Below are 21,021 nucleotides of genomic sequence, written 5' to 3'. Positions count from 1 at the left end.
ATTGATTTGATATGTCCAGTAACATGTTGCAAGTAAATGATAAATGAATAAATGTTGATAAAGATATATAAGATATAAAGATTAAACTAATTTGAAATATAAGCCTGTTATCTACTCTTCCTGTCAGTGTGTTATTATTAGATAATAATAGATATTCACTAAACTGAAAACTGTTGTATTTACACAAAACATAAAAACAACCCGGAAATGTCAATATATTAATATAATATATGTGATTTAATATATTAAACTGTATTTGTGTTGAGTGTAGTGATGGAGACTGATCACCTGCCTCACACAGTGACGACTGACTGATTGTGCAGCACTCAACATCGTCCTAACAGGTATGTCAGAGTTTACGAGCTGACCTTGAAGGCAGCACGAGGATCAACCTGGAGAGTAGAACTCGCTCCAGCCGAACACAAACACAACGCGACAACTTTGAGTCCACGATGGCGCTTTCACGGCTTCACTTCGCAGCACAGAGGCGCTTTTATTGATCGTGTCGATGTCAGTTCGCAACTTTTAGCCGTGAGATTAGTCGACGTGTTGTCGGCGCCTCGGCTCGAACTAGAGTTCTGCTTTCGGTCGGATGGGAGTGAGTGAGACAGGTCAGTTGTAGAGACAGACAGGTCGGGTTAACGGCTGCCGGAGGACGGTTCCGGTCCCAGCAGCTCCATGTCCACGTTAAAGTTCGCCGAGGAGCTGGACTTCAGACTGATCTTTGAGGAGGACTCCCGCCTCGCAGCAGGTACGTGTCAGTTTGCCGACGTTAGTTAGCAATTTGTCAACTTCGTGAAGCTAACAACAACTAGCCGGCGGGGTGGCGGAAGTGGTGTCCTTTCAGAATAAAACACCTGGTTATGTCACTACGTGCTGCTGCACAGAATCTAAGTTTATGGTAAATAAGAAGATTTACAGAGTCACTAGTTTGGGTTGTTTGTTTTGATACAGCGAACATAAATTTTACAGGAAGTTCTTATGTTATTTTATTTTATTATTGTCTACTTAATATTTTATTTATATCTTTATATTTTGTTTCCATTCACACTATATTTCTATTTCCTCTTTTGCACAGAGCGCCTATGACAAAAACAATTCCCCCCCCCCCCCCCCCCCCCCCCGGGGATCAATAAAGTATTCTGATTCTGATGATTCTGAAAATGTAATTTAAACTAATATATTTATATATTTCAAGAGGGATGCAAGATATGTATTGGACAGGTAAATTATCAGCCTAATAATGGACATTTACATTATTGGTTATGAGCAGGTAAAGAAATTATAGCTGATATAGTGTCTTCACACAGCAGGCGGAGCAGCCAATAAAAACAGAGAAGAAGAAGACAACAAACTGAGGTCAACCATAAAATCTGATCCCAGCTGTGGAATACCAAATAAAACATCTTTACTTTTCTTACACTCAGACGTGCATGAAAAAGCTTAAAAATAATGTTTTTCTATTACCGGTTATTTTATCAGTGTCAGCCATCAGTCAGGTAATTATCAGTTATTGTATCGGCTGAAAAAAATCCTTATTGTGCATCCCTTAAAGTATATATATCAAAGCAAAATGAGAGGTGATTTATATTGTCTGTTTCATTGATTATATTCAGTAATTCAAAGTCCAACTTCCAAACTGTACAATGGGAAAAATGAACTCTTTTCTTTGCCAATAAAAAAGGCAAAAATAAATAAGAATAAACAAACATTTTATTTTAAAATAACTTTTATGAATGAATGAATTAACGGTGAACCTGAGTTCTGCTCAAGTGATCAGCTCCACTTCCTCTCTGGGGCTGCGCTGTTGGGACAGAAAGGACTTTACTTTGAAAAATTGTAACCGGAAGTGATGCTGTCTCACTGCAGCGCGTGTGACACATCCAGCTGTCTGCTGTCAGATTCAGTTGAATGTTTGAAACGTGGAACAGAAGCCGAAGAAGTGAACAAACCAGCCTCCTGTGAACCACACAGAGCTGCAGACACTCCTCTCAGTATTGATTAGTGATATTGATTAGTGATATTGATTAGTCGGCTGTAGTTTCAGTGTGCAGATCAACAGGCTGCTGCAGTTATTTTGTGTTTGTGATGTAAAGTCATTTTTGATGTTGTCTCGACTGACTAAAGATTTTAAGTTTAAAGTCAGAAAACTGGCAAATATTCACATTTAAGTTGAAATTGCTGATTAATCAATTTGCTCAACAAATAAATCAATTAATCAGCCTTTTCTATGATATCATTGTAATTATTGTGAAGAGACAAGAGGAAGAGTCTGCAGCCCAGCTAGCAGCTCTGTAGACACACAGATGCTTACAGTGACAAACAGTGAAACAGGTTTAATGTAATTACTTTATTATAAGGGGGTCACAATTGTTGGTATTAGCATGCTAGCATTAGCTAATTAGCACTAAATAAAACCACTAAAGACCAAAGCACCCGACCAGCTACTTGTCCTAGCTAGCTAGCTAGCTAGCAGTTAGCTATACATAACATGTATTCTAAATAATTACCTTGTATCAGACATTCTGTCAATCAATGATAATAAACTTTAATGATGTTGTTCTGTTCTGTATGCTTGACTACTTCCTGTCTGTGTGTCCTGGGAGGGTCCCTCCTCTGTGACTCCTCTGAGGTTTCCTGCATCTTTTGTCCCTGTTAAAAGTTTTTTTTTGTTGTATTTTTTTTATATGGCAGATATTTCTTCACTCGAATCTCGATCGAGGGTCTGAGGACAGAGGGTGTCGCCTGCTGAGGCAATGTGATCGTGATTTTGGGTTATATATATGTAAATAAAATTGATTTACTGGAAATGAACTTGGTTTATCTGACATTTGCGAGCCATCTTACAACAACAACAACCCGTGTGTGCAGCTGTGAGTCAGTGCAGTGGAGTGTAGTGTTCCTCAGCTGGCACTACATGTCGGCGTCCTGCTCAGGATTTGCTCTTGAAATCATTTAATGTCGCGTCCCCTCCAAAACTGATATCAGATTTTCTCTTGTTGTGGTGCTCGAGACCAAAACCACTTTTTCAAGGTCTCAGTCTCGTCTCAGAATGGTCCTGGTTTTCAGCTGGTTCTGGTCACAGAGACCCGTCTGACCGTGACTGCAGGAGTGAGTGTTTCTGTACCTCGTGTTAAGAAGACGAGTCGCCCAGAGGAACAGCAGCTCGCAGCACCTGCAGTGTGTTCTGTGGATGGTGAAACATGAATCAGAGCGGCTCAGTTAATTTCAGCTCCTCAGGGTTTGTTCGTATTTTATTACTCATAGAAAACAAAATAAAACTCCCACTCGATCATTATTCCATCCAAACATATCGAAAGAGACACTCGTACATGTACAGATGTGTATTTGACAATAGATAAAGATTTATTTAGTGTATATTGTATATATAATACTTTATTGTCTCTGTATTTGCCCTGATGTTTTGATTGTATTGTACCTGCTGCTGTGATGACCTCATCTCCCTTCAGGGATTCTAAAGTTATTTTCATTTGTCCTCTGTGGACGTTTTTATGCAAATGTTGATGTGTGAGTGGTTTGCATGTTTATTGTCAGTGTGTGATGCAGTGTGGGACTCCCACTGGTCCTGGTCTGACTCGGCCTCGGCGCTCTGCTCTTGGTTGCGGTTTGTCTCGGTTTAGGTGGTCTGGAATGATGTTACAGTTCATCGTGAGGGGATTAGATTGTCTGAGCCAAAACTTAAAGCAATCAGTCTATATGTTGTTTAGATATTTCAGTCAGAATCAAAGAGGTGCAGAGATCAGCTGACAGACCGACCGGGTCATTCTGCTACAAGCCTGAAATGTTAAAGACTGGTTCTCACTTTCACTGATTTGTTTCTTTGCTGTGTTCTGATGATTATAGACTGAGTTTCTTTTGGTTTTAGACAAACAAGACTTCTCCGTGTGTGTTGTTCTCATCATATCGTCACAATTTTCTGATATTTTATAAAAGATCAGTCGATCATGGCAGAAAACTTCAGATATTAAAAATGTAAACTAGAATGGCACTGAGCTGAGCGCAGACTTCCACTGAGGCCCAACGTCCTTTTACACTCATGTAAAGCCACATTAATACACCAGATCTTCATCAAGATCCTCAAATTAAACCCTCAAGAGGAATAAATCCATCGTGGACTCGTCCCTTTTTCTGGATCTGCACCAACACTTGATGAGGTGTGTTGTGGGCTGAGACCTGAAGCTGGTGGAAATCTGTTCAGTGGTGTTTGTGTTGCTCACACATGAACCAGATCAGTTAATGAACCTTTGATGCACACAGGTTCAGGTTTCAGTGTTTATCTGAAGTTCTGATCCATCCTGACCTAAGTGACATCAACCAGAACATGAAGAAGGTGTAAAAGTTGGACTGCTTCACCTTCACTCTGTTATAAAGACATAAACAACCAGTTCATTGTGTGCCGACATCCAACAGCTGATAACTGTACATGTAGAGCGGCGGCTGCTCGTGTTTCAGTGTGACGCCCCGCCTGTCTGCCAGCAGCTTTTACTTCCTGGTTCTCTAACCGCTCTGTGTTACCCAGCTGGCAGCAGGCATCACCTCCCCCTCCCCCTCCTCCTCCTCCTCCTCCCCCTCCTCCTCCTCCTCCTCCCTCTGGGGGGGACAACTGCTGCATCACATTGCATTTATCTCCGTCCTGCATATTGAGGGTTACTTGCACAGAAGCAGCGTGTGGAGCTGCTGGAGCAGATCACAGTTGCCGCTTTGACGCCTTTTTTTGCATGTAGCCTGCGATGTGTGTGTAAGAGTGAGAAAGAGGGGTATTAATAGTCGAGTTGTGGTGAGGAGTGTGTACAGCTGTGTGAATGAACTTACTGAACTGTTGTAGATAATCTGTCCACCGTAGTGAGTCCAGTGCTGCTGCACAGACCGCCGGAGGCAGACTTATTTTATGCAAAGGAAACATTTGTTTCAGCTCCGTGTTCAGAACAGACACAGCTGTCTCCATCATGACCTCTAGCACATGCATGCTGGATACAAAACTTCTTCTAAAACTTGTCTCTTCCATCTAAGTGTCCTGTTCTTGAAATCAGATGGGAGTGTTGATGAGTCGGGGGTTTCCAGGTCATGTGTTGCGTGGTGTGTGTTATAAAGATCTGAGAGATCTGAGAGGGTCAGAGTTCAGAGACCGTTTTTATTGCAGGATAAAATCACCCAAAAAGGAAATTCAGAGCCCAGAAAGACATTTTCAGATGCACTTTATTCCTTCAAACTCGGGATGTTCAGTGAACAGTGAGTGGAGCAGCAGATCCACGTGATCAGACGCTGGACTTTGTTTTGTTTTTGTTTGATTTTTATAAACTAAATGAGTGAAACAGTTAAGCATCCCTCAGAATGCTTCTGTCAGTCCACCTGTGGATTCATCTGCTGATTGTTGCAGCACTACACAGAAGAAGTCTTCACAACACAGTGGCCGCTGCGTCTGCAGCGACAGTTGTATCCTGATGAACTGAAGTGTATGAGCACACGGCTGGTGTGTGAGCTGACACTGAAAACAATGGGTGTGGGTGTTATGAAGAGTGTCACTCGCTGCTGCTGTGTGTTGCTCTGCAGTCTGTCTGGATGAAGTGAGAATTATTTGTCCTCAGTTTCCAGAGCTGAAGGTGACGTCCTCACAACTCTTTTCTCTCCAAAGTTTACAGTGATATGAAACAGAGGACAGCAGAAATAAAACAGCACATTTAAAATGCATCTTCTGCTGGATGCAGTAGATGTTTCCTTTAACGTTGGAACAACATTAAATATGAAGCATTTGTTGTATGAAATATTGCGTCAGTGCTGCTGTTAATGTTTTCAGTGTATGTTCAGTGTAGGTGTTGTTGTTTCAAGCGAAGTCGTCCTCTGTTTCAGAACACTGATGTTGTTTCTGTCCACGTTCTGCTGACAGACGGGTGTTAACGGTCAGCTGCAGGACTGAGACTGCAGTAAAGAACCAGTTTGTTTGCTATGCAAATGTTGACGTCTGATTTACATGTTGGTGCTTCTGTTACACCTCGCAGGTCCAGATCTGGATGTGAGGACACCGCCCGCCTCCACACAGGCTCTGGCCGAGCAGCCGGTCCTCCAGGAGCTGCACAGTCACCCTGCGTGTTTCCCCCCCACACACGACTACCAGCCCATTGGCTATCAGACCCAGGGGCTCCAGTACGGGGCCCAGGTGAACCCCAGAGCCTTTGACTGCCCAAGTATCCAGATCACCTCCATCGCTCCGAACAACCATGTGGAGCTGGGCATTAGCCAGGAGGTTCTGGCGGTGGGTGGAGCAGAGGGGGGTTACCATGAGGCGTCCAGGTCCAGAGGACAGCTCTACCTGCCCCAAGACTCCTGCTACCGGGACATGGTGCTGTGCCCGAGCCCCTGTAGCAGCCTGTCCTCCAGGAGCTGGATGTCCGACCTCTCCTCCTGCGAGTCCTTCTCCCACGTGTACGACGACGTGGAGGGGGAGCTGCTGGATGCTGCCCGCCTCGCCCTTGGGTCGCCCCTCGGCTCTCCTCTGGGGTCCCCGGGCTGCGGGGGTGGAGCCTTCGGGGTGGAGCTGTGGCAGCAGAAGTACCAGCATCCTCTGGCCTTCAGCCCGGCGCTGTCACCTCATCAGTCTCCTCGTCAGTCTCCTCGTCAGTCGCCTCGTCAGTCTCCCTGCCACTCCCCTCGCACCAGCGTCACCGAGGAGAGCTGGCTGAACCGCCGGCCCACCTCCAGGTACATTCATCAGGTTTCCAAACGACTCGTTTGTAACTTTATTATTTAACTTAGTCATGTCATTGAGATCCAAATCTTTTCGAGAGAGACCGTAGATGAGAAACATTCACAGTCAGACACCCAAAAAAACAAAGATTAGAAAAGACAAGCAGCATTTTTGGATCAAATGTTGAATATTTATCTTGAACTGATCCTTTCTCAGGCCATCATCCAGACCCACCTCCCCCTGCGGGAAGCGGCGCCACTCCGGTGCCGACCCCTACGCCCGCTCGCCCTCCCCTCACCACTCCCCCAGTCCCACACCAGGCGCCTCTCCGCGAGGCAGCGTGACGGACGACACCTGGGTGGGAAGCCCCGCCGGCGCCCTGGGATCCCTCCTGCTGTCCGGCTACCAGGAGTTGGACGTCCCCTCTAAAACCAGGAGGACATCGGGAACCCAGCTCGGCCTCTTGGCCGGTCAAGGAGACCCCGGCCTGGAGGCTTTTCAGGATTCCCCCGGAGAGGAGGGACGTGAGCAGGACGGCCTGGCCGAGCTCTTTCTTCAGGTGCCCTCCCACTTCAGCTGGAACAAACCCAAACCTGGAAACGCTCCTCTGTTCAGGTCCGTTATTATTACTTTTAAATGTGCTGCGTCTCTGAAACGAGTCAGGCAGCTTTTACACAGTTAATGAAGTCAATAAGACGCTCCACAGGGAGTAGGATAAGAACATTCTCGAAGGAAAGGTTTGACATTTTTACTAAATAAGATATTCTCTTTCTAGTGCAGAGTTAGATGAAAAGATCTAATTATAACTATAACTATAACTATAAAGCTGCAGCTAGCTGATGGTGAGTTGATCTGAGGACAAAGACTGGAAACAGGACGGCTTGTCTGGCTCTTTGTAAAGCAACAAAATCCACCTATCCAAACCTGTGATGCTCACTGATTCACACGTGATAACTCGCTTGTTTAATTCTTAGAAGGAAAAGCATCAGTTTGTTGTGTTACAGCAGGTTTTATGTTGGACTGTTTCTTCACCACAAGCAGGAACTTCCTGGAGCGTCTGCAGGTCGTCGTGACTCCCAGCCGAGAGATAGTCCGGCTCACAATCATCATAAAATCATAAAACAGTGAATTGTCCTTTAACACACTGGTGTTATTATTCCACTGTTGTTGTTTAGGTGTGTTTTGAACTTTGGTCGGAGCCGGGCGAGCTGTCTCCTGCTCTTATGCTAAGCTAACTGGCCTCAGCAGGAGCTTCTTATCGTCATATTTACTGTACAGACACGACATCCTCTAACTGGGATAACGTGTCATTCAATGTTTTTTATCTTCAAACTGGAGTGAGGAGATTAATGAATCTATTAGTTGACAACTATAAGAATTAATCAGTGTGATTCATTTTTGGGAGAGAAAAAAAATCAACTCCTGATCAACATTTCTCACATTTTTCTGACATATTTTAGCCCAAACAACTAAAGGTGAATGTTAGTTGCAGCGCTGGCGTACGATCTGATCACACTGTGTTTGCTGTCTCGGCCTCCAGGACTTCGTCTCCACCTCCTCTCGACTGGCCGCTGCCCAGCCAGTTTGACCAGTGTGAGCTGAAGCTGGAGGTCCAGCCCAGGTCCTACCACCGGGCGCATTACGAGACGGAGGGCAGCCGAGGATCCATCAAGGCGGCTCCTGCAGGACATCCTGTCGTCAAGGTCAGTCCTCACTTCTGACTGAGTAACACTCGCTTCGACTCCACCCTGATGTTGGATTATATTTCATTTATTTAAATGTGTAAAGAAAATGTAGCAAACATTCTGGTTCCCACTCTGAAATATGAGGATTTTCTCCTTTTTTCTGTTCGTGTCATCACAAGTCGAACAGGTTTTTTTTTTGGGTTGGTTTGACTAATAAGAATTTAAAAGATGTCTCTGACATTCACTAGATTTAATATTTTGTTTCTTAATCGATAAAGTCATTAGTGGCAGCCCTGTGATCAGACTGCAGGTGTTGCTCAGCAGTGTGGATGTGTCAGAGAGCAGCTGAGTTGTGCTGAGCAGCCTCGTGGATCCTCTGGATCAGAGAAGTGAAACAGGCCGAGGCACGTAAAGCTCCATCAAGGCCTGGGACGTAACGGACACCAGCGGGGTTATTCTGGGTGTCACATTCTCCGGCTGCTGCTGAAGCCAGATGAGTTCCTGCTGCGAGATGTGTAAAAGTCACAGAGCTGCTGAGCGACACAGGAAACACAGAAACAGGCTGAGTGCTGCAGTGTGAAATCAGCAAAATACAGCCACGCACTACAGCTTCATATCATCTATTGATTTTTCTTGTGATGAAAACATGAACCTTAATATATATATGTATATAAATTATATCTTTTTTAATTTATTGTATTTATGTGTTTATTTATTTATTGTACTTTTTATTAATTCAAGTTTAATCCAAGTTTTTTTTCATGTATGAAACGAGCTGAAAATAAATAATTCGGTAGGATTTTGGAGGTTTATCAGATAATCTTCTGAAGTTCCTTTATGTTTCTTTCATTACTGAATAATATTTTTTTGTGCTGGAAATTTTATTTTTCGTGAAGATAATAGAATAAATGTATTTTCAGGTGCGATACCGAGTTGAAAATTAAGATTTCAGGAGGATTTATTCTGGAAAAAACAAAAATAATGCTCCTTTTTTTTCAGTTGTCATAGGTGCTTCTATCAGCCTGAGCGTCTCTACACACTCAGCTACTGATGGAAAATCATTTGACTTTTTAAAACAAATATGATTTTTTTCCCAGATGTTTTTACCTCCCAGAAAAATAGAATCCTCCTATCAGATTGTTTCTCACTCAGTATCAGTTACTCACATGAACAGGAAATAAAAGAAAACACATTTATCCCTACATTTATTTTCCTAGCAGAAAAATAGAAGTTTTTGGAAAAAATGGACGGGGGACGGGTAGAGGATGGAGGACAGGTGGAGGATGTTGGACGGGTGGAGGGAGGATGGAGGACGGGTGGAGGATGTGGGATGGGTGGAGGACGGGGGACGAGTGGAGGATGTTGGACGGGGGACGGGTGGAGGATGTTGGACAGGGTGGAGGATGGGGGACGGGTGGAGGATGTTGGACGGGTGGAGGATGGGGGACGGGTGGAGGGAGGATGGAGGACAGGTGGAGGATGTTGGACAGGGTGGGGGATGGAGGGCGGGTGGAGGATGGGGGACGGGTGGAGGGAGGATGGAGGACGGGTGGAGGGAGGATGGAGGACAGGTGGAGGATGTTGGACAGGGTGGAGGATGTTGGACGGGTGGAGGATGTTGGACGAGTGGAGGATGGAGGACGGGTGGAGGATGTTGGACGGGTGGAGGACGGGGGACGGGTGGAGGATGTGTCCCCCCCTGAGTTTCACCGTGTCTACCTGTCAGGACTGTTGAGGGTCTCAAATGAAGACAAACTGTTGTCACATGCGTGTCTTTGATGCGTGTCTTTGATGCGTGTCTTTGATGTGTGTCTTTGATGTGCGTCCTCAGCTGACTGGATACAGCGAGCAGCCGGTCAGCCTGCTGTTGTTCATCGGCACTGCAGACGAGCGATACCTTCGCCCTCATTCCTTCTACCAGGTCCACCGGGTGACGGGGAAGATGGTCACCACCAGCTGCCAGGAGAAAGTGATGTGCGGTACGAAGGTGCTGGAGGTCCCTTTGCTCCCAGAAAACGACATGACTGCCAGGTAACAGAGGGACCTCGTGTCCAAACATCCACAGGACAGCAGATCACGCTTTGTGTGAAGCTGAATGTGTTCTGCTTCTCTTCTCCACAGCATCGACTGCGCCGGTATCTTGAAGCTGCGTAACGCCGACATCGAGCTGAAGAAGGGAGAGACGGATATCGGGCGAAAGAACACGAGGGTGCGAGTCGTGTTCAGGGCCGCCGTCCCTCAGCCGGATGGCAGGATGCTGTGGCTGCAGACCACGTCTGTTCCTGTGGAGTGCTGTGAGTCCGCTGCAACGTTCATTCACCACTTTACATCTGATTATGTTATTCAGAGTGACGTCACGGTGAAGTCAGCAGTGCTTTGTGTTCAACAGAGAGCGAACCGCAGAGAGATTAAAGGTTGTTTTCTTCAATTTGAAACCAGATTATAGTCGAACAAGCGGAGCAGGAAGTTCAGGCGATGAGAGCTGTTGCTTCACACTTCAGAATTCTGACAGATTATAATCTGAGGTTTTTTTTCTTACTGCTGGTTGAATATTTCCTCTTTCTACTGTTTGTCTGCAGAGCTGTAGTCGACTAGAGTTTAATTGAAAGGCCCGTTTCTGTAGAAAGTAAGATTTCCATGTCCGTCCGATGGCAGCAGACTGGAGGCAGTAACACAGAGCAGAAGCCCTGAGAGGACGGTGAAGACATGTTATCACCAGTTTCTATTTTCTACGTCTGATTGGAATAATCTCTCTCCATGAAAACATGGTTTTATTTTTTCATCTATTTTATATGTTCTTTGGTAATGTTTTATCTTCACTCAGTTTCACAGGTGAGAAAAACAACTCTTCGATTGTCCCTCAGGGCTTCCGTACAGGCCGGAACAACAACAGAATTATGAGAAGAAAAAAAAAGACCTTTCTAGAAAAATACATTTTGAGGACAGATTTTAAAGAAGTAACTGACTTTGCAAACCTAAGTTCCCCTTATTTTTTTTTTATTTTGTGACACTTGAAGTCAGCGAAGACTGAAGTCAGTAACAGAATGAACCTGCATATGAACATAATATTGAACTGTTAAAGACTAATAACAAACTCTGTGCTGCAGCCCAGCGCTCGGGTCAGGAGCTTCCTCTGGTGGAGAGCTTCAGTCCGGCCAGCTGCTCTGTGGACGGAGGAGAAGATCTGCTCATCATCGGCTCCAACATCTCCGCCCAGTCCAGGGTTGTCTTCATGGAGAAGGGGCCTGGTGAGATCACTTTATGTCATATCAATTACATCAAATGTGGTTTTACAACCCACCAGCTGCCGAGGATTTAACTCACACATTCTGTCCCCTCAGATGGTCGATCGCTGTGGGAGATGGACGCAAGAATTGTGCCTGAAAAAAGCAGCGGAGTGAGTAGAAACATCATGATTACCCAGAAAAATATGTTTTACATTTTACAGCAGATTAACATGATTGTTTTGTGTGATTCTTGTGGCAGAAGGTCAGAAAGAAAATCTGTATTTTTGATTTTGGGTGAACTGTTCCTTTAACGGACACTGCTAACATATTTGAGGTGGTGTCACTGTGGAGCTCCTTTGCTTCTGTACGTCATGAGACGAGACGAGGGAGGTGTGAACGCTCCGTCTGTGTTCTGGATCAGACGTTCCCCTGCGAGCGTCCTCTCTCACATCTTGGAGAATCTTTCTCGCTGAAACTTTCTTTCGTTTTTGTCGCACTGAAACGTGACTTAAGATGGCGACGAGGATTCCCCTGAGAGGAAGTAGAGAGAGGAAGCTGACAAGAGCTTGTAGAAACCACAGAGAGACCGAGGCTGAGTCTAAATGTATCCCCCTTCATTCAGGCCGAACTGCCGAGCTGACGTTCGGTCAAGTCGTCTCTGCTGCAGTGAGCTTTAGTTTGAGTTTTTAAATTTCTGCAAAAATGGAGACAACATATCATTTTGGATTCAGCGATGCGACAGACCCGTTTGTCATCAACCTGGAGACTTTGTTTAGTTTTTCAGTGCTTTCCTTCATGTCTTTGTGTCTCTGTCTTTCAGTCCAGCATCGTGGTGGAGGTTCCTCCTTACAATAAGAAGACAGCCGATCCGGTCCAAGTCCAGTTCTACGTCTCAAACGGGAAGAGAAGAAAAAGTCTATCACAGAGCTTCACCTACCTGCCCGGAGTCAGACGTCAGCACGTCAAACAGGAGCGCTGGGAGACGGACCACATCTCCCACAATCCACCTGGCTTCTGTCCGACCTCCTCCCAGCTGCCCTCCCACGACCGAGCGGTCGGCCCAGACGTGCTTTACTACGATTCCTGTGACATCCCAGTGCATTGTGGTCCTCCCTCTCAGAACACGCCTCGTCTTCATCATCCCCCTGCCTCCTCCGTCCCCCTGCAGATGTTTCCTCACGCTTCCTCCTCCTCTATGGCCTGTCAGTCCTCCACAGTCCCCCATCAGACCTTGATTCCTGCCCACACCTCCGTAATGCCTCCTCAGATCCCCACGATGCCTCTCCAGGCCTCTTCTCTGCCCCTTCAGAGCTTCACCCTGCCACCTCCCATCCCCCCTGGTGGACCGCAGCGGGAACCCTCCCCGTCTCTGAGCTCCAGAAGAGCCTTTGTGACCCCTGCTGACCCCCAGAAGGACTCTGTGCTGTCCGACCCAGGAGAGGTGCTGAGCATCAAGCAGGAGCCAGAAGACCCCCGTCCAAACCTGGGATCTCTGGGCCTCCAGGAGATCACTCTGGATGATGGTATGAAGCTTGGTATTTCATTAACGTCTAAAATCCTGAAATCACATGTGACTTAAAGGTTAAACGTCTGTGTTGTGTTGGCAGCCGCTTGTTGCTCTCCGTTAGCTGAGCAGAGCAGAGCGAGGCGCCGAGCCGGGGTGAATAATAATAATAATAACGTAAATAAAGTCACATTCTTTGGACGGTTTAGAGTCCTTCACAGAGAAATCAACAGTCCAGCAGCTTTAAACACCTTCAACAAATCATTCACAGGCTCGTACAGACGACAGAGAGACGGAGAGGGTCTTATTTTCTACGTCACGTTACAGTCTGCTTACATAAGGTCCATAAAAAGTGATTAACTCATGTTATCTCCTACATATAGTTACATAGAGCCCCTGTAAGTAAAGTACTGTAAATGTACTCAAAGTAAAAGTACTCAACATGTAGAACGGCTGAAACGAGACTGTAACTGCACACAGACACAAACTGTGGTCGCCCACACACACAGTCGGTCATTTGCATCACGGCTCGATCCTCATCCTCACGTTTCATCAGATCACCTGAACACCAAACAGCTCCAGCAGAGAGCTTCTCATAAAACAACTCCAACAGTCTCACGAGGCAAAACGTCTCCTTCCACACGCAAAATATTGAGAAACAACGTGCACGCCGAGCGTCACAGAGATCGCTGAAGTGTGCACTGCTGCGTCCGCCCATCCGGGGGAAATACAGAGTGATCAGGGTCCCTGAACTGCACACGACAGTGTTGACTGAACAGTTCAGGAACACATGGAGAGAAAACAGCCTGCTGACAAATCTGCTGCTTCAACCGGTGATCAGGTCCTCAGATTCAGACCCACCATCCAGATCAGTTCTCCCTGCAGCTGTCTGTCTGTCTGACTGTCTGTCTGTCTGTCTGTCTGTCTGTCTGTCTGACTGTCTGTCTGACTGACTGTCTGACTGTCTGTCTGTCTGTCTGTCTGACTGTCTGACTGACTGTCTGTCTGTCTGTCTGTCTGTCTGTCTGTCTGTCTGACTGTCTGTCTGTCTGACTTGCTTTGTGATGTTGGTTATTTATACGTCGACGTTGTGTGTGTGTGTGTGTGTGTTTCTGTCTGATCTGGGTTAATAATAGCTGCGTCTGCTTGTTGCTGGTCTGAATGAAGCAGACGGGGGTTAAATGTGTTGCTGTGTGTCGGTTGGCGGGCGGCAGCTGTCGTCAGCCCCCCGCCTCTCGCTGTGCAGCTTGACTTTGACCTCAGCAGCCTGAACTGCTGCTGGAGAAGGTCAGAAGACTTTATCATTTAGGTCAGAAGGTTGTACATGTGCACGCTGTGTCCAGGTCAACCAGTGAGTGATTCCTGATGAAGACGTCTGACTCTCTCTCTGTCCTCTCTGCCGCTGGGAGCGTCACAACTCTGCACAATGAAATCAGAATTTGAGCCATGCTGTCCAATAAGAGGGGAAAGTGTAGAAGAGCTGCATGATTAAATTATTTCATCTAAAAGTGAGCCTGCTACGTCAGCGGAGGTCTCTCGTGAGGAGCTGATAGAGCAGAAGATCCGGGTGTTGTCGCAGCAGGAAGTGGAGCTCTTCTGGCTTCATGCTCCACAGAACAACACGGGCTCCTCCTTTAACACCGCGTCCAGGTTTACTGTAACGGCCTCAGTCACGTCCCGTCTCAGGACATGTTGTCAGTGAATGAATCAAAGAGTTGAGTCGACAAGAACCAGCCGGTATATCGACTCCTTTTCAAAAGAGTTGCAACAAAAAGGTTTCAAACATTAATTGTCAGCGCATCATCATATCATCATCATCATCATATCAGAGGCATGAAATAATATTATTTATTCCAGTTCTGTCTGGGACTACGTGTCGTCTGGCAGGTACACACTGGGGCAGTGTGATTTTGGGCCATATAAATAAATAAATAATAAGATTTTTATTGTAATGTATGTATCGTGTCAGACCGAGCCGCAGCGGGCAGCACAGGTCAGGTCAGGGTGGGAAACAGCCTGTGACTGCTGATGTTCACAGATTTGGGATTTTCTTTGTTGTGCGTTCTGACACAGCGATGTTAGAATATAGTTTGAGCTCTGCAGGGACGCTGATGGAGCCTCTGAGAGGAAAACACTGAACATTTAAAACTAAAGCGAGTGAAACAGAAAGAATCCTGGACGTGTGGAGGAACAGACAGAGCCGAGTCGGATCTGTGTGTACAGTTTTGTGTTTACCAGGCGTGTTGTTGTGTTGCTTTGCTTCATGAGCTTCAGGTTTCACTGCAGAGCTATCTATAGACTGAATGAAGCAGTGCTGGCCTGTAAATAGACTCAGCAGAGCAGCTCTACTACTGCTGCGGCTAATAATATTAAACACAATCGTCTCTCTCCCCTGCTGCCACAGCATGTGTCATAAAGTGCTGCTTCATGAGTCAGTTCAGTCATAAACTGATTAGTTAGTAATCAGAAGATGCTGCAAGAACGAGAATGTTGCAGAGCGTAAAGTCACTTTATCTCTTTTACATCCACACGTGAACCTGTCGCTGATGATTCTTTAGGCACTGAACATCATAGAGAGTAAATTAAGTTTATGTAAACATGTTTAGTCAGTTTGTGTCCAGCTGCTCCCTCCTGTGGCCCAACACGGAACTGCAACACAGAATCCAGTTCTGTCCCTGCGTTTGTTCTCAGTATGTTGTTTACTTTCAATTCTGCTCACAAATAAGAAGAACAAAGCTCCAATATTTTCTCTTCTAAGAACCCCGAGCAGGTTCATCCCACTGCACACATGTGGCATAATAACATGCAGGGTGGTAATGTTAGCCACGTTAGCCGTGTTAGCTTCAGCCTCTGCAGTTTCCTGTGGCTCTTTGTTGGACTTCACGAAAACTACAGAACAGATTTACATGAAACTTTTGATACGTATTCTGGATTTCTTTTTCAATTTCTTTATGCAACAATTTGTAATAATTTACATGTTTCAATCACTATTATTATTTATTTACATATTTATTATTATTGGCCATGTGTGCTCAGACAGTAATGGGACGTGAACAATTCGACCTTCCCGTCTCTGTACAAGCCGTGTTGTTTAATGCTGCTGGTTGTTGATTTCTCAGGTTGGATTTGCTGCGACAGTCTCAGTTTCCTCGTCTCGTTAGCTTCCTGCTTCACACTGCAGGACACTTTTGTTAATTTCTCAGGGATTAATGAAGCGCTCTAGAAAAAATTGTGCTTAGTTTTAAAGTGGCTGAAATCTATGAGAGTACAAAAGGGACTGTGGGTCTTGGTGGAGGTATGCACTCTACTAAGCACCATTCAGTTATTTTTAAGAAATCATATGAACCTGCTCACCATCACCTTTGTTTGCTGTGAATCAACGCCTTCAGACAGCAGTTAAAATGACTCTCGGGGGCGCCGTTTAGCTCAGTTGGTAGAGCAGCGTCCCATGTACAGAGGCTTTGTCCTCGCTGCAGCAGACCTGGGTTCGACTCCCGGTCCGGGTCCCTTTGCTGTATGTCACTCCCCCTCTCTCTCATGCTGTTTCCTGTCTAAGTCTTCAGCTGTCCTATCAATAAAGCCAAAAGGCCAAAAAAATACTTAAAAAAAAAAAAAAAAAGACTCTCAGTCGCTCGTCTGGAGCTGCAGACACATCTCACATGTTAAGATGGAAAACTGCAACACAAGCAGATAATTGGACATCCAGCTAGCACGTGATTAGCAACAAGCTAGTTTATTTGCTTAGTGAGAAAATTCAACCTGTTCTGACAAACTTTCATCAAATCGTGTTTCTAACTTCAGTCTGCAGGATCGTCCTCCATCTATCACTGAACAAACTATAACAATTCTGTGACGTTAAATCCAAATATTGTGACGTAATACTCACATCCTGCTTCTGTTCCTGTTGCAGTGAATGAGATCATCGACAGAGACATCGGCAGTCTGAGCAGCAGCACTCAGCCGGACCAGTTCGACCAGTACCACCAGTACGACTGGGAGCACAAGTCCAGTGATGCTGCGCTGCCGTTCTGCGGAGGCCCTCAGTAGTGACGCTGCTTCTTCTGGAGTCGACAGCGGTGCTTCTTCTTCTACAACACAAATGGGCGCTCATGTTTGCACAAAGTGCACCAAACTGATCCTCAAGTGCCTGAAAACCAATCAGCCGCCTCGACGAGCCTCATCAGGGTTTCACACGACGTCTCCTCATCAGTCTCAGGAATCACCGACAAACCAAAGATTTATTTTTTAGCTTTTCATGATTGAATTGGAAGAAAACCAGAGAAGGGCTGTAATTCACCTGTGATGCTTTAATGACACACAGTCACAACAATCAGTGATGTCATCCGAGCTTTAATTGTAAAAAAAATGAGAAAATCTTTTCATTATTTATTGGCCGTTTAATTATGAAATCTATTTTTGATACTCTGGATCTGATCCAGAACAAAACTAAAATCCTCTGATCAGTCACAGTTTTTACACTCTGTATGGTTTACATTTCCTCCTCTTAATAACATTGACGCTGTTCATCCAGAACTGTTTTGGTGTGAAGCTTCATACACTGAGTCATAGAAATGTATCTTAAGGTTGAAGTAAAAAGAAAATACCTGATGTTCTGTTTTTTGATAAATCATTTGCTGAATGATGAGTGAGTTGTAAAATAGTTTATTCTGTGTAAACGTCTCCATAAAGAATTTCAGAAGCAGCATCGTTTCTAACGGCCTCGTTCACTTCATGCACAAACACATTAAAGGCACTTTGAGCTCTCAGAGCAGTGACATTTCATTACAGGGAGGTCAAAGGTCAGAGCAGCTAATATTAGCTACCTGCAGGATCAAACCAAAGAAGGTTATTATAGAGCAGATCTGCACTCACACAGAGGACGAATGTTCTCAATAGAACTGCAGCTCAGCGTTTCCAGGGCTGCAGGTGGAGATGCACAATTTAAATGATCTGACTTTTATCAATGTCAGTGTAATGAAAGCTGCAACAGACCTGGACAGCATCGACACACAGGATACAATCAGTGTGATCACAGCTGTCTTTGATCAGCACATCTGATCTGTTCTGACACTCAGATGTCCATAAACTGCAGGTTAACTTCTGTTTAAAATAGAGAAATGTGAAGCTGTCAGTCCTCCTGTGGTATCTGCCTGTGAAGCAGGTGGTTATGGGTAATCTGCCTCTTCACCTGCATCTGTTCTGTGTCAGGTTCCAGGATCAGACTCATCCTGTTCGGTCATTTAAAGAACTTCTGGTCGGGGTCAGTCTGAATGAAGCAGAACTCATCCACAGCTGATCCTGATCCTGATCCTGCTGTCCAGCAGCTGGTTCTGCACGTATAGACCAGCACCGTCCCGAACTCCAGCTGGGCCTCAGCACCGTCCTTCCTCTGCAGCAGGCTGACCAGAGCCGGCATCAGCTGCAGCTCAAACGTCCTGGATCCTCCGCAGGAGCCGCACGCCGGAACCACCTGAGCCATGTTGGACGGCGGCTCGGAGATGAAGAGCGGTTTTCCGCCGCGACAGTAGCGCAGAATCTGCTGAGGACACAGCGAGATCCTCTTCATGAACCTGGAGAAGACGGCGTCTCCGTGCCGGGCTCTCGTCTTCTCGTACTTCTCCTCCCCGCCGCCACCCTCACCGTCCTCCAGCTCTCCCACCGTCACTCCCTCCCTCCTCTCGTACTCCTTCAGCAGCTTCTGAGCGTGCTGCAGGTCGTCTTCCTCTCCACCCAGATCTGCCTCCTCCACCACACTGACAAAGAAAGGGCGGAGGACAGGAACAGGAACAGGAACGTCCTCCGGTGACTCTCCCAAACTGAGACCCTGCAGGCAGCTGCTGACGTCACTCCCACCGGCTGCTGGACAGAAAGGAAACAGAGTGAAAGAAGAAGAAGAAGGAGTTCTTCTGACAGGAAAATCTGAGGGATCAGTTTATATAAGGGAGAAGCTGGTGTGCATGTCAGACTGTGAGGTGACAGAAACATTTCAGCTGCAATCTGTTCGTGTTCTACAAATTAATCTGGAAATCTTCTGTTCATTAAAGTGGAAACAGACAAACGTTCCCCTCCAGAGTTTAAAGATGACAATCAGATCATTCATTCCATCTGTAATGGAGCCATGACAGCAGAGAGTCATATCACAGAGGTGTCAGGATTCTACAGCAGACTGAGACCTGATGGTGGACCAGGACCTGGTTGGTAATAAACAGAAGCCCTGAGAGGCGAGTGAGGAAAATATCCTGCTGATCATTTTTCTCAGTCTGATCTAAACTGTTGTCTCTCCGTGTTTATGACTTATTAAATATTTGAAACAACTGTTTTGCCAGAATTATTTTTCCTTCATTTGTTCCTCACTTGTTCTCTAAAGGCTTCCGTAGAACCGGGATTCAAAAATCAACTAATAAATGATGATGTATAACTACCAGTGAGTATATTCCCCACACACATATCAACACAGTTTATTATAAAGTACTTAGTTACTTATTAATGTAACGAACACATTCACACCTCTCTCACTGTAATAAAGTACTTAAACTTTATCCTGATGCTAAAACTTTAAGTCAGATTTTGAACGCAGCTCTTTAACTTGTAACTGAGTATTTCTACTCAGCAGTACTACTTTCTTTACTTCAGTTACATATCTGAGTACTTCTTCCTCCTCACCATCTGCTTCAGGAGCTGCTGCCTCCTCTTGAACCTGGCTGTCCTTCTTCACACCTCCTCCTCCTCCCCATCCATCCTCCTCCTCCATCCCCCAGTCATCAGCGGTGTCACACCAGTCTGTGGCCGCCAGAGGAGCCTCCTGAGCCGGGGGAGGCCGGCTGGGTGTCCGCGCTGCTGCTGCCGCCACCTCCGCCTCCAGGCACTGAGAGCGGAGCACCCTCCAACACTCCGCCCCGCTGCTGCACTCGGCACCCGGGCACGCGAACAGGTGGAGGTGTCTGTGGTAGGGGGAGACATCCAGGGGACAGTACACCTGCACCACATGGAGCAGCGGGGCTCCGCAGCGTCCACAGCGGGGAGACAGCCGGGGAATGCCCGGCAGCCAGTCCGGCTGACCCCCGACTTTGTTGGTCAGATATGAAGTCTGGTGCCGCTTAGTGTCGATCTCTCCATCACACAGTCCGACCAGAGTTCCCTCCTGAGCGGGGGCCGCCATCATCCCTCACATGTTAAAAACACCGACCGGAAGTCAAAGTGAGCGTCGAGGGTCCGTCACCAAAACAACACCGCCGGCCGGATGTTCGTTAAAGTTGTAGAAATACATGTAAACTGTTGTAAATGTGGCCGAAGCGAGCAGTAAAATAGTTCTGTTAATAAAAATAATACATACGCGTGAAAATGTGAAGAATGTCTGTTAAACTGAAGTAAATTTAGAAAGCTTCCTACAGGACGGACATCGTCACTTCCGTTAAAGTAACGGAAGTAAACAGCGAGATAATTTCAGTTTAAGTGGTTTTGTCTTAAATAAACTGGAAAAAATAACTTTATTGTGTTTTGATAACTGTCTTAATTCAATATTAATTAAACGTAATTTTTAAACGTTGAATGGAACTAGCTTGATTAGCAATTTCCGGTTTTGTATCAGCTCCTACAAATTAAAAGCACTAAAGTAGAACTGGCTAAGTAGCCAAAAGTCATGCTAGAGTGAAAGTTCAGATATGGCTTCCGGATATTAACTTTAATTATCAATCATGATTATTTTCCTGAGATCTGACTGCCTACTAGATGTTTAACTTGCAGAAATTGTATCAATTATAACCAGTATGTGATCTGTTGATTTTTCACACCTGTACACCTCCAAAAGGACGTCAACCATAACTGTGACATTTCTAATTCTACAATTCCATTTTATCCAGTTATCTTCCTTCTCTCCCTACTATACTTGTCTTTTTATAACTG

At 45.7% G+C, this 21,021-nt stretch overlaps 2 protein-coding genes across 4 annotated transcripts; one reads left to right on the top strand and one right to left on the bottom strand.

The window, feature by feature from the left end:
• The first annotated feature begins 374 nt into the window (after window positions 1-374).
• Window positions 375-17,821, top strand: LOC115586961 (nuclear factor of activated T-cells, cytoplasmic 3-like). Of its 2 annotated transcripts, XM_030426457.1 has the most exons (11): window positions 375-751; window positions 6,018-6,717; window positions 6,920-7,318; window positions 8,244-8,406; window positions 10,220-10,419; window positions 10,510-10,682; window positions 11,496-11,636; window positions 11,730-11,785; window positions 12,129-12,281; window positions 12,436-13,138; window positions 17,030-17,821. In XM_030426457.1, exons 1-11 carry the CDS (start codon window positions 679-681, stop codon window positions 17,164-17,166), a joined length of 2,898 nt encoding a protein of 965 aa, XP_030282317.1. In that variant the 5' UTR covers window positions 375-678; the 3' UTR covers window positions 17,167-17,821. The 2 variants fall into 2 exon arrangements, with proteins under 2 accessions (XP_030282317.1, XP_030282319.1); XM_030426459.1 differs by lacking the exon at window positions 12,129-12,281 and having other exon boundaries at window positions 17,030-17,413.
• Window positions 17,766-20,533, bottom strand: pdcd2l (programmed cell death 2-like). Of its 2 annotated transcripts, none has more exons than XM_030426460.1 (2): window positions 19,783-20,533; window positions 17,766-18,978 (listed from the first exon to the last, which is right to left on the bottom strand). In XM_030426460.1, the coding sequence occupies exons 1-2, from the start codon at window positions 20,279-20,281 to the stop codon at window positions 18,356-18,358; spliced, it is 1,122 nt and encodes a 373-aa protein (XP_030282320.1). In that variant the 5' UTR covers window positions 20,282-20,533; the 3' UTR covers window positions 17,766-18,355. The 2 variants fall into 2 exon arrangements, with proteins under 2 accessions (XP_030282320.1, XP_030282321.1); XM_030426461.1 differs by having other exon boundaries at window positions 17,766-18,975; window positions 19,783-20,515.
• Window positions 20,534-21,021: the final 488 nt, after the last annotated feature.

Source organism: Sparus aurata, chromosome 8 (genome assembly GCF_900880675.1).
Source record: "Sparus aurata chromosome 8, fSpaAur1.1, whole genome shotgun sequence".
Taxonomy (NCBI): domain Eukaryota; kingdom Metazoa; phylum Chordata; class Actinopteri; order Spariformes; family Sparidae; genus Sparus; species Sparus aurata.
Note: the sequence above shows the minus strand (reverse complement) of the source record. Positions and strands in the feature narration are given on the sequence as shown.

What these genes read in the sequence shown, in the direction of transcription:
- LOC115586961 (XM_030426457.1), top strand. Translation starts at nt 679, where the DNA reads ATGTCCACGTTAAAGTTCGCCGAGGAGCTGGACTTCAGACTGATCTTT. An exon ending in GTCTGTTCCTGTGGAGTGCT is followed by an intron (nt 10,683 to 11,495) that starts GTGAGTCCGCTG and finishes TCTGTGCTGCAG; the next exon opens with CCCAGCGCTCGGGTCAGGAG. An exon ending in GGAGATCACTCTGGATGATG is followed by an intron (nt 13,139 to 17,029) that starts GTATGAAGCTTG and finishes TTCCTGTTGCAG; the next exon opens with TGAATGAGATCATCGACAGA.
- pdcd2l (XM_030426460.1), bottom strand. Translation starts at nt 20,281, where the DNA reads ATGATGGCGGCCCCCGCTCAGGAGGGAACTCTGGTCGGACTGTGTGAT. An exon ending in AGCAGCTCCTGAAGCAGATG is followed by an intron (nt 18,979 to 19,782) that starts GTGAGGAGGAAG and finishes CTTTCTGTCCAG; the next exon opens with CAGCCGGTGGGAGTGACGTC.